The following is a 12,791-nucleotide window of genomic DNA, read 5'->3' on the forward strand; positions in this document are numbered from 1 at the left end:
CAATTCTTGTACCTTGACTTTCTCCTCATATTCCCGTCGTGACTCAGACAGTAGCTCCTCCAGCTCCATCAGGGAGTCCTTGAGTGTATCCACCTGGTACATCAGATTATTCTTCTCATTGTCCAGCTGGGCGTTGGACACCATGGCTTTACGATACTTCTCCTCCACCTCTGCTAATGTCTCCTAATATAATCACGTAGAGAAAACGTGAGGCCCCGGCTCAGAGAGAACATATTGGACAGCTTTGTGGTCCTCCATCACACTGCTTGTGTGTAATAACAGGAGGATAAACCTGATTGAGGCCCTTAAGACATCCTGAGGACTATCCCAGGGTTATATTTGTGTAATTATCTGCTCCAAACATAGTAAGTAAAGTCAATTCCTTCAAAAGCACCTGTTTACAACAGAAGTTAACTCAATGCATTTGTCAAACAAAGCAGGCCTAGACTTCCTCTTTATATTATTTACAGAGATGGAACAAATGCTATCAAATCCTCCTTTAAAGGGGCAGAAACCTTAAGCAGAACTGGACTCAGGGCAGATGCCCTGAGTCCAGTTTGAGAGAAGGAGAATGAGCGCAATGGAAAAGACCACCTTGCAATAATAGTCATTATAATGATAGTAGCAGCAGTAATGGCAAAAACAATGATTTTCATGTTAACAGTAGTTGATATAAGAAAAGTAATAGTTATAGCTGGCAGTTGCTGTTATTGATCATAAAGCATTGCACATGCCAAAACGAAGAAAGGCAGCAATATTCAGTTACTTTGCAATTGAAACAGTTGTTTGAATTTTTTACACAGAGTGTTATCCCATTGCCAGTGTGTTTCATTGCATGTGTTTCACCAATAATTCTCCTGCATGTAAAATGTAAAGATGAGGCAACAGTTGTTGGTTACAGCAATACAACTTTCAGCATTCATTTCATGTTCAATTCAAAAGGGTGGTTTATTGATCTGTAGTGAAGGTGAACTACCCACAATGCTTTTTGAGGAAAGTCACTGCAATTTGGTTGAGTAGGTGCAGATTTGACCTATGGTGAGTAAAAACAAAACTCTAATGGCCAGTGTGCATTAAATGCAGCAAACTGATTTGTTAAAAGGGGCTTCTGGGGGGATCTCAGGCTTCTACCTTGACTTCTTTTAGGTTCTGTGAATACTTGGTTTCCACATCTTGAATCTGATCCTTCAGTTCATGAATCTCCTGATGAAGGGTGCAGTGGTGATGAGTGGAGCAGCAGAACAGTGACAGCATCAGGAAAGGTGTAGCAGAAGGTTTAGTGACAGAGTCATGATCACAGTGAGTTGAGGAGACACATTGAAAAAGGCAAACAAAAAAAGCACAGAAAACTTTTAGATGACATTTTTCCTTTAAATCTCTTTGTTGAAAGTTTTCACCACCACTGCATTTTTCTTGAATTTTAGTTGATGGATTGGAGTTTAATGAAGGCAACTCAGTTTTACACTGTGGTGCTACTGTCACATGTCAGGCAGACTGGATTGATCATTTTTGTCAAAGCAGGGAGTAAATCATGCAAGTGATTAAACTTTTATGTTCTACATAAGCACATCAATATCAATCACTATGTCAAAAATCACACAAATAAACATGTATGTAATAAATATCAATATGGAAGCTAAACATTTAAAAAATATATATAATGGAGTCTTGCCAATTGGATCTAATTTGATTTAACTTGAACAATTTAATTGACAGCAAAACAAACATGATCAGTATCTCTCAATAACTTTGTATGAGTGTAACATTAGAAAGCTGATACAAGAGGAAGTGCCCATTATGTCCAGTTCAGAGTTACCTTGATTTCTCGTACAGACGTCTCAGTGTCTGCAGTTACAGACGTATCTCCGCTTCCTCTCCTGGAGGACGTCCCACCTAAGGAGGTGAGGGTTGCTGCAGTTAAAGAAGAGGCTGCTCGAGATCCCTGTGAGAAAGAGATTTTTATTTTAACATCCCAGCCGACACAGTGTAAACTCCTCTTTTGTTATTAATAGCAGTGCTGCACTCACCTTCTCAAGGTAATCTCTATCCTCCACCTGGTGAGACAAACAAAACAGTCAGGTGATATAAAAGTCAAGAGGAGGCACTTAGGAAGAGAGGGAGGAAAGAAGGAAGTTAAAAAAAAAAAATCCTTATTCAGATAGGTCAGCAGGTTTATTTTGGTATTTTTCCAGTGAAAAAGGAGTAGACAAAATAACACAGCATTCCCTGTCCTCTGCCATCACTCATGAACACAAATAAACATAAAAAGGCAGCAACATATTAAATGATTGTAGCACCGTGCAAATACTTAGTACTTAGTATCATATATATTATTATCTAAAAGTAGTATTAATTCAGCAACAGGCCGTGTGTTAAACACATCACACACAACTGGTCGTCCCCACACACAGTGTACATTAAGGAAGCAACCAAGCAATAACTCAGCTCACTTTACAGCCTCTGCCTCCTGTGGGTGAAAACCGACTCACATCTGAGAAGTCAGGAATAGTAACGTTGTCCAAGTCCCTGGGGAGGCTGCCGCTATGGGCTGCGCTCCTCAGAAAGCTGGCTACTGAGCTGCAGTTGTCCTACACGGGCCACCAGGGGGTAAAAAAAAAAACAAACAAAAAAAAACAAGTGAAAGCAAATGCTGAGAAGTCAGATTCATTTAGCCACTTTGCTTCTTCTTGGCTCATTAACGTGATTTTCAGCGAAATTCGAGACGATCACATATTTACTCTTGAATCTCAATTAACGCAAATTTCTTTCTATTTCCATACCATGACTGTTTTTTGTCCCCACTGAAGAGCCATAATGAGCCTATGTAAAATAAAAGGAGTATATTAATATAATATCAAACTTCTATTGTGTATTTTCCCAAAGGACGTGAGGAAATATACAATGTAACAATTTATGAATTTTCCGTTGTTTTTTTGTTTTTGTTTTTTTTTTTTTAAATCACAATTAAGAGTCCTGATGATACATTTTTGAAATACCTTGTAGCAATACCAGCTTTAGTGCTGATGAAGCACACAGCAGATATGTCAACAGACATCTAACTGTAGATGAGTCTATCTGGAAGACCTGTAGAGCTGCAGGCCATTGGCAGATGGCTCCAGTCAGCACCAGCAAATGGAACCAGATTAATGACACAGTCTGTCATTTCACTTTTTCATGGTGACAACTCAGTTGCTGATGTGACTTTTGCAGGGAGTAACAGTACCACAGGTAATACCTGCTTATGACATTTTTCCAATTGTGAGTCACTGCAATTACTAGTGAACATAGTGTAATAATGTATTTTAATCTTCTGATATGAAACTTCACAACAATTGACTACATATTGTTATGAAGCGTATGCATACACAACATGTGGGCTCATGCAGAAGGGTGTGTGGATTGAGGGCTCACCACTGGGCTGGTGCGGGCTGAACTGGCCCTGCTGGAAGCTCTGGAGCTGGAGCTGCGATAACTAGTGTAATCTAAAGGCTGTGGAGGGAACACGCGCAGACATGTATGTACTTTCTTGTGCATTAAGTGAAAAAAACAAACAAACAAAACAAAACAAAACAAACGAAAAAAAAAAAAAACAAGAATGCACAATACGACACACTAATTCCACAACTAGCAAATGTATCATGGCAAGAAAAGTGAGACCACAGTTCAGAAAAGAGTTGAAGTATTGAAGTAAGTTCTGAAGTCAAAACTAGAAGCGTTTTACAGTTAGTCATGTCACACAACAGTTGTGAAGTTCCTACTAATGTAAGAACAAGTTGAAAACCAAATTTGACTTTCAAAAACGTAGGTTGTATTCACACGTTTTGTATCACACGGATACATCTTACATGGCAACTGGAACCAGTGACCCGCCGTGGTCCACTGCAGAGGCTGTCTTCATAAAAGGAGCTCTGCACACATTAGAAAGTGCAAGTTCACACTTCAGCAGTGATAACTGACGGTGCCATTTCTCTATCACATGCATACAGAGATGTGCAGTGACTGAGTGAAGTTAGACAGTGGATAAACATTACACTAAAAGCCTGTGACTAAACCATTAAATCTAAACAATAAGAAAAGTGGTATAAGTGAAGGCTGAATGTCAAAATAATAATGTGATTATTTTAGCAGATACTGAGATCTATGTCAAGTTTTAGTGTTCACTGCAGAAAATCTAAATATGTAGATGACCATTGTTCGGGGTCATTGCAAGTTTTCTAAACCTCCAGAATATGATTTCTAGATCACGACCTGGAATCTCTGCAGCACAAGAAACTGTAAATGAATCTGTGACAACACCCACAGGTTACAAAGAACAGTTTTAAAGCCATCTTGGCAGTGCCTGGCAAGTACATAATGAGGAAAGGGGTGGAGTGTGTCTTCAACTGAGGCGGTGGTGCATGATGGTTTGTGGCAAGTATACATTCACTTACCTATTACTTAAATTTTTATCCTCAATTTTCATAATTTCAGTCCGGGGTAAATGTGCATTTATTAAGAACAGTTATTATTCAGCCTTAATGTGAGTTAATACTGTAAATGTGGACATTAGAGTGGGGTCCAGGTGAGCTGTAAATGAAATGAACCAACCCTATGATGCAGCTGCTGGGTGATCTGACTGTGAGACCTATGGAACTGCAAACATCGAGATAGAAGATGTTTTAACTACACTATTTTCAATCATTTTGTGCCTGTCAAAGAAGGCTATAAGCCAAGCTGCAGAGCAGCAGCAAAGCTTTGTTAAGGGTTTTTGTGTATATGTGCATATGGCACTTGTCTGTATACAGACCTGGTAATCATTGAAGGTTGGACCAGGGTTTCTGGAGGAGGAGAGACCATTGAGACCATACAGGTCTGAGGAAGCATAAGTGCTCTGAGAGGACAGAGGAAGAAGGAAGCAAGGAAGGTCCTTTTTACAAAATCACCAAACTCTTATTGTAAGTCTTAGTAGTGTGTATAGCAGTAGGACAGCATTGCAACTTTTTCCAAACTTCCTGTGGAGTGGAGGTTATATATGAAAGACACAAGCATACTAAATTTTAACCAGTAACCAAAGGCTTCAGGTTCCTTCCTAAGAAAAGTAAAGTGTGCACCAATGTTCATTTCTGGCAGTCATAGTGTAACTCATTCTAAATTTAGGAACAACATATAATCAATCAGCCAAATGATAATTCACTAGAATCTAGCAACACACAAATAGATTTCTGCATAAAGAGAGCCAGATGACACAGTCTTTTAAAAATACATCAGTGCACTTAATCTATAGTGTTGATGCATCCCTGGGAAATTCAGCACACGAAAATCATCAGGAAAGCACTATATACACACATATATTTATCAGAGATTAGAGACCACAACATGCAGGTTGAACAAAAAGAATCAAAATGTTCATGGGCCGGTCACTGAGACAAGTCCTTTTGTAAAGACGGAAAGATTCACATCATAGACCGTTAGTGGTGTGAGTGCGGCGCAAACCCACCGGTTGCAGGTCTAATCTGGAGGCACGAGATGGTCTGCTGTCATCGCTCAGTCTGGAGCTCTGAGAGTTTGAGGAGCACAGTATCAACAATATCAGCACCCCACCACAGCTGGACTTACAGCTGCTACAAGGTATTTATGACTGTACAGTCAGGCAGGACAGCGCTCTATGCTGTAGGAGGACCTGTTGGTCTTTGTTCACTACGACTAACAGCCTACAACAGCAAATTGCAAAACACTGGCAAACCCCAGAAAGTAAAAGTCCAAACAGAAGCTTGCAAAAACACACACAAAAAAAAAACAAGTCTGCAATGTTCTGGGCCAGAGTACTACAGACTGATGAAACTAAATAAAACCTCTTGAAATGATGGGAAGTAAAGGGAGGAGAACAGCTCAGACTCAGAGTCACCACTTCATCTTTTAAACCTACTGCCAATTCTGTTCTGGCTAAGGTTTGTGTGGCTGCCAGCAACAGGATAAAGACAGACCCAGTTTAAGGCATTAAAACTCATTAGACAACATTTCATCACCAAGCAGAACAACAACCCTCCGCTTACTACTGGGTCCCATGCCACAATCCTGCCTCCCACACCGACACCATAGGTAAAGCTACAACCCACTCCAAATAAGGCTGAGACTAGACCTAATTTGAACCAAATCTCTGAAAAAGTTATGTAATTCCTCTCCTAACAGTTGGAATATGGACCACAAGTATTTGAGAATTTGTGTTTCTCATGCTTTAGGTGAAATCATGAAACTTTTTCTAAATAAACAAAGAACTTTTTTTGTTTGTATTTTTTTATACATTAAAAAAAAAAAGAGTGGAATGAATGACAAAGCTGCCATTTTTTTATTTGTTTCATTTCAAGCAGCTTTTATCTTAATACACGTTGCAGAGGTCAGTCCTATCCATATTTACTAGGGATTAAATTTGCTGTACAAACTAAACTTTGCGTCATTCCAAGAAACCCTGAAACATTTTTTTTTTCCTTTCTGCCTTATGTTTCTTAATGATCGCAACATGTATCCTATTTCAGCCTGGGCACAATCACACAACCCATCAAAGTTGCCAAGAAACCAGATTTCATACCAAAACACGGTGGTTTTTTTCTGTCCACTCACTGCAGTTTGAAAACTTAAGCATACACCTAAGCTACATAATGCATTCAGGTGGTCAGGAATATAGCTTACTGAGGGGCCAACACACACCGTTAGGTCCAGCCTGGATGAGCGAGACACTCTACTTTCATCACTGAGTCTTGAGCTCTGACAGAGTGAGAGAGAAGAAAGAGGCTTGAGTGACAAGGCACATCTTCCTTTTTAACTCTTCTTCTCTAGGAAGCATCATGCAGTTAACAAATGTCATTATACAACTGCACTCAACACATCACTACTAACCCTGCTGGACGTGACGCTGTAATCATCACCGTAGCCATTTCTCTGTGGATAAAAAGGACGAGTGAGATACACTGACTCCATGTCTCAAAGGACAGTCTGTGTAGTTTGAGCTTTTACGTACATCTCTGTCCTTGTGTTTGTGTTTCTTCTTTTTCTTTGACTTCTTATGTGATGAGCCCTTAAATTGATGAAGAAGAGGCAAAGATACAACTACACACTCATCTCCTGTTGCCTCAGAACCAGCAAATTTGCTGACATTTTAAAATGTTTTCTGGGGCAAAAAAGCCACAGTACAGCAACATGCAAAACTGACTATTCACAATGGCAAAAAGAAAAAGAAAAAGAAAAGAAAGAAAAAAGAAAAAAAAAAACAAGGCCACTGAGCAATATGCAATAATAATGCTACTAAAACAAACAAGAGAGTCAAACCATCAAAATGGTTAGTATGAAGAATTTTTCCACAATTACACAGCAAAGAAAAAACAGCACCGAACATTTAGAGCCTTAACAAGACCCTAAAATACAACACACTGTTTTGGTTGGAGCAAGAACTCTCTAAGATCAAGTTCAAATCAATTTAACTGACTCTGAGATAAGGCAATGTTCCTTAACAACAGCACAAATAAATGTACGAAAATAATCCTTTCAGACTCACACCATAAGTCAGTGCTTTACAAGCACAAAAACTGATGCGTCACATCCAAAATGTGGAAAGATTAAAAACCCAACTGAAATAAATTCAGTTCAAAAGTTAGACAAGAAGTTCAACACACAAATGATCTGTATTAATGAGATCTATGTGAGACCAAATCAGCTGTTGGACAACCTAAAATCCATTCAACACAAACTGTCAGACAGGGTTAAACATTGATCCAGTTTTAAGAACAAGAATATCAGCCCTTACCCCTGCAGTGTATCCCCCGACTGCATCAAGATCGGACTGTTGCAAAAACACATCATCATCACTAACAAGTGCCATCCACTCTGACAGCACTATGTGAAATTATCAAGCATGCACAGGCATGCACCCACATGTGCGCACACAGACACACATGCACACAGCCTCCACATTGCAAAAGGTTGAAGAAGACAAAGTTCATTCTTTGCAGCGGTGCTTGACAATGACTGGCAGCAAGAAAGGTTTGTTGAGAGGTTTTGAATTTTTGTTGCATGGACAAATTGCATCATACTGACCCTTACACTGCCCCGGCTTCCCACTGACATCCGCTCATCGTCATCTGAGAGCTGTGTGAGAGAGCAAGAGAGTGAAATGGATAGTTAAAACTGGAGACCAGACAGAGTGTGATGCACATCAACAACAACACTGAGCAAGGGATTGTGGCAGGAGTGGCTCATTCTACCATTTTACCTTTGTGAGCTTTGAGTTTGTTGACACCATAAAGTAAAATCCATAAAGACTGTGGCAGTGATTTTTTTTACAACTATTTTAATTGTTAGCAACTTTGCTTTTAAATAGATGCATTCTGAAATAAAAGCCAATAATCAAAGGATATCCAAGTCTGTTTGCCTGGCTTGCTAAGCAACATTGCAAAGAAACACCAAGAAAAAAAATACTTGTGCATTCACATCTGAACAATAAAATTTGAAATAAATGAATACATTCTGCCTAGTTTCATTATGTCTTTATTAATAAAATACTTGCAATTTGTCATTCCCATCACTGCTACTTTATGGTTTTTTCAGTTGTCAAGCTGAAGGTTAATACTTACAATAATTAGACTGCTCTCATTTAGGATTTGTGAATGATTTACCAACTAGTGTATTAGCTTCTTTACACTTTATAAATCAGTAATAAGCTGTTAAATCACATTACACATGAAGGGAAATTGTGATTTGTTTCTTGGAAAATGGGGAGCCTACATTTTTCTACACTATTTAGCCTCACATCTCACTTGTACTTTGATTTCCCCATCATCCGGCATCTGTATCACTGTTTTTTTTCACATTATTGTGAGCAGATTCATCCTCAAATACTTTTGCAATAATGTTGACCTTGACATGTTACCACCAGCTGTCCTCACTGTTATCACAGTTGTTGATGACTTGAATTTTGCAAAGTGGCTCTTCAAATGTAGATGCTTCTCACTTGGTATCTTCTTTAGATACAACACAGCCAATAACCTTACTGTGCTTGGTGAGGTGCTCACGTCACTGTTCAGATATCTGTGGCCTGTACACCAAGTTAATCCTCCCTGCTTTTTGTTTCCTGCTGGTTCACTTCTGCGACAAAGTATTTATCGGCAGGCTATTTATTTACAATATATACAATTTGTTATTATTTGAGAATTTTTAAAATGTAATTTTCTATTTTGTATGTTTTAAAGACTGACTGAATTTGTCAGTCTGAAGCTAACACATGACTAACTTGTCCCTGTTATCTTTGCCTACACAATGGAGGACAGATCTGAGTAGGAAGGTAAATGTATAAGGAGGTGGAAACTGACGGAAGGCTACAAACCATATGTGTCTGTGAAGAATGTGAGTATCTCTCACTGTCCTCCTGGATGGGGGGGGGGGGTAAAGATGAAGAAGAGATGGGATGAAGAAGAATGTGAAGGAGGAGAGAGATGTCAAAGCTCAATGAAACAGATGGAGGAATAACAGGGAGTTCATGCTTACATTGTAGCCCAAAAAAAGTCACTGAGTCATATCACATATGGCAATCTGAGTAATATGTATTTTAATGTAATGTGAAGGTGTAATTTCCACATCTAAGTTTATAGTTAGGTTCTTATATCATTAAAAAAGAGGATCAACATCCCTCATATAATCATTTATCTTCCCTCATTAAAATGAGAATTGTCTGTTAACTAGGGGACGAAGGTTTTTTCACATTCCACATTCTGTTATCCCTAAGAAATTAGAATACTGAAATAACAATTTCAAAATCAGGTACATTTTCCAGGCAGAATTTATCAATCTCATATTTTCTAAATTCATGAAGAAGAAAAGTCATATTTCCACTGTCTCTTTTCACAACATTTATGTTTTGAAACGTTTTCTGCAGCTACAACACATTGAAGAACCGATGTTGTATTGCTTCATAGCAAAAAGGAAAAGTGAGATGGCACATGCTTAATGAATGTTGAACGAACAGAGAGCACCAACACAGAGGAATGTATGTGGATTAGCTGAAACATAAACAGTACAATATCAAAGACTCTAGATAAAAATCCAGTTGTATAATAAACATTTTACACCAGGGCAGCAATGAAACTGGAAAACTTTCCTCTGCTTAAAATGAGTAACACTCAACCAGAGGTAGCCATGCATGATCTTAAATCTTAAATCACACAAACCACTGACATGCACAGTTAGTGACAACAATACAAGCAGAAAAAGCTAAATGTTTCACATTCTGTGTCAGTTAATTATTTCAGTCAGAAACGCGCCTGGGTTAGTCAGGGTAATCACCCACACTAGGTATCCTCACTGTTGCAGTATCTCACTCTCAGGACAATTCAAACCAGCCGCTTCATTGAAATTTAAGTGGAACATTCAAGACAAAGTAAATCCGATGCAGTCTCACAACAATGGGGCAGATGGTTATGCTGATTGAAAGCCAAACAGGCTCCTTGCCCCCTCCAGTAAGTGGATTATCATTAATGGCCCAGCTTTGATTTATTATAATCTGTTATTTTCTGAAAAGGCTTAAGAGGGATGATCAGGAATTCAAAGGCAGACTACACTGTAAAAACACTGGTTAAACAAAAAACATGCATTCTTTGGTTTCGGTGTCATTATCACAGCACAGAAACTGTACCATCCACTGTTCAATGTCTCCCCATTTACTGTCCGAGCGGTCATCGAATTTGGTGTTCAAACCATAATATTTCTGAGAAGAGACGAGAATTAAGAGCATGACAAAAACACCTCAGAAAACACAGCCCAGGACACAAATATCCATTATTTTCTTATTTGAAGGACATGTTTTGGAGGACTACATAACCAAGCTTATATTAAATGCTGTTTGAGGAAGAGGAGGCCTACCTTTTGCACCTGAAAGATCTACGCACAGACACAGAGAAGAAGTAGAGGAAAAAGGTTGGAACATGAAGACAGGAGAAATAGAATGAGCCTCAAAATTTTGATATGATGGAGAAAGACATGGATTTGTGTGTCACAAGGGTGTCAGTCAGGAAGAGAAATGTAAAAAAATAAATAAATAAATGAAACTACAATGAAAGGAATGCAAAGTACCCCCCTGCATGACATATTAGAGTGTGACCAGGCATTTTTCCAAAAATCTTTAAGGTGCCATAGTGTCACTTTTCAAGCATCTTTTTCTGTGACTGATGGTTCCTGGCACAGACCCCTTCTAAAGTCAAAACAAGACATGTAGGCATGAAGAACCTGTGAAATCTTCCTTCATGCAACCTTCTTTTTACTGTTACATCAACAATCAGCTGTCCAGACATTTGTTAAACAATGTAAAAAAAGATCAATAAGGAATGAGGTGAACACTGTCACTCACCTGCAGGATCTGGTGCAAACAAATGAAATCAGATGTAATATTCAGATTCTTCTCCCCATGACTGTTATGTGCTTAAAGCCATCCACATTATATGGGGCCATTTTTTTACCCCCACTACTTTCACTTCTAATTTTGTTTTCTAAATATATATATATCTCACAGCCTTTAACATCCCCCCTGAACAAAACATTTTGAAAACACACCCCACCCTTACTGTTGCACTTTACATCCTATCACCCCAGTGCTTTAATCCAGATTTAGTGCCTCCTCTTTCTTGTGCTGCTGCCCAGTAAACAGATTTCCTGCTTTGTGATTCAGGTTTCCAGAAACTGATTTGCGGGTGAAAAACAGCAATCCCAGATAATCAATGGGAGAAGGCTTTTCCACTGCTCTTAATTTATAGGTTCATTTGAGATCAAAGGTTATGGAGGGTTGTCAATCAGACAACCTCTCACTGCAGCTGACTCCAAGAATTTGCTACAATTGTCTACCCCATCAGGTGAAGGTACAAGCTCAACTTATTTATTATACAGTACACATAAACAAGGGAGTGTGCCATGCAGCTCTTAAGCAGGAAAAAAAGAGGTTCATTAAAATCATATTATTCTCACTAAAGATCCCACATGGTGATGCTTGTTATGAGGGTAATAGGATATGCCCATGTTTTTTTTTAAATCAAAAACCATCTCAGTGTAGTATTACATCACTCTTAGGCTTCTCTTTGGAGCTCTAGTAATAACAGGTCAGTCATACATTTTCTGAGTGATCCAATAAAAATATAGCAAATTTCAGAAAACACTCTAAGAAACCAAATCCTGTAATATTGGATAGTGGGTACAAGTCATCGGGACTTTTGATGTGGCTGACAGCAATGATTGCTTTGTTGTGACATCAAAGTCCCAGAAGTCCTGACAGTCCTGTTTTAAAGGCTCAGTTTCTGAATCATGGGTGTGAGCATTATTCCATGGACTGAGACATTTGTTACTTTTACTGTATTAATAAAAAAAATATTATTTATTACTTATTTGAAATTAAAGAGTGCTGGGTAGTCTTCCTTTTGACTGCGTGGATCTTTACAAATCTTGATTGTTTGTAGCTGGAAAAAGAAACATACTTTGCCTTGCTACTAACATAGTCAAATGTATAGTAACTTTAATCTTTGCATCTTCCTGTGCTACTTGATCCCAGACTTGTCAATTCTTGATGTATTTTGCCTGTATGCTAAAAGCAAAACTTGTTTCTGCTTTTATTGCCAAATTTAAAATGTGAAGAACAAGATGTGCAAGCGCATAATTTGGCAAAGAAAATATTTGTGTAAAGTCCAGAGCAGATTAATTCTAGCTGGCAGGATCTTTTCTACCACTTATGTGTCTGCACACCCAATTAGCAACTGAGCCAGGCGTTGTCATAAGCCCATTCATCA

General features: G+C 38.6%; 1 protein-coding gene across 1 annotated transcript in view; it reads right to left on the reverse strand.

Annotated features, from left to right (window-relative positions):
• Positions 1-12,791, reverse strand: part of lrrfip1a (leucine rich repeat (in FLII) interacting protein 1a) — a 37,113-nt gene that overhangs the window by 9,811 nt on the left and 14,511 nt on the right. Inside the window, exons 3-18 of the mRNA XM_029530865.1 lie at positions 10,885-10,902; positions 10,658-10,729; positions 9,335-9,394; positions 8,068-8,118; positions 7,778-7,797; positions 6,995-7,124; positions 6,874-6,915; positions 6,667-6,741; positions 5,477-5,536; positions 4,787-4,870; positions 3,846-3,908; positions 3,412-3,489; positions 2,028-2,054; positions 1,817-1,942; positions 1,132-1,203; positions 13-183 (exon numbers count right to left, since the gene is read on the reverse strand). Of these exons, the coding sequence (XP_029386725.1) occupies positions 13-183; positions 1,132-1,203; positions 1,817-1,942; positions 2,028-2,054; positions 3,412-3,489; positions 3,846-3,908; positions 4,787-4,870; positions 5,477-5,536; positions 6,667-6,741; positions 6,874-6,915; positions 6,995-7,124; positions 7,778-7,797; positions 8,068-8,118; positions 9,335-9,394; positions 10,658-10,729; positions 10,885-10,902 (1,149 nt within the window). The remainder of the gene's footprint in view (positions 1-12; positions 184-1,131; positions 1,204-1,816; positions 1,943-2,027; positions 2,055-3,411; positions 3,490-3,845; positions 3,909-4,786; positions 4,871-5,476; positions 5,537-6,666; positions 6,742-6,873; positions 6,916-6,994; positions 7,125-7,777; positions 7,798-8,067; positions 8,119-9,334; positions 9,395-10,657; positions 10,730-10,884; positions 10,903-12,791) is intronic.

The sequence above is a fragment of the Echeneis naucrates genome, chromosome 21 (assembly GCF_900963305.1).
Source record: "Echeneis naucrates chromosome 21, fEcheNa1.1, whole genome shotgun sequence".
Lineage (NCBI taxonomy): Eukaryota > Metazoa > Chordata > Actinopteri > Carangiformes > Echeneidae > Echeneis > Echeneis naucrates.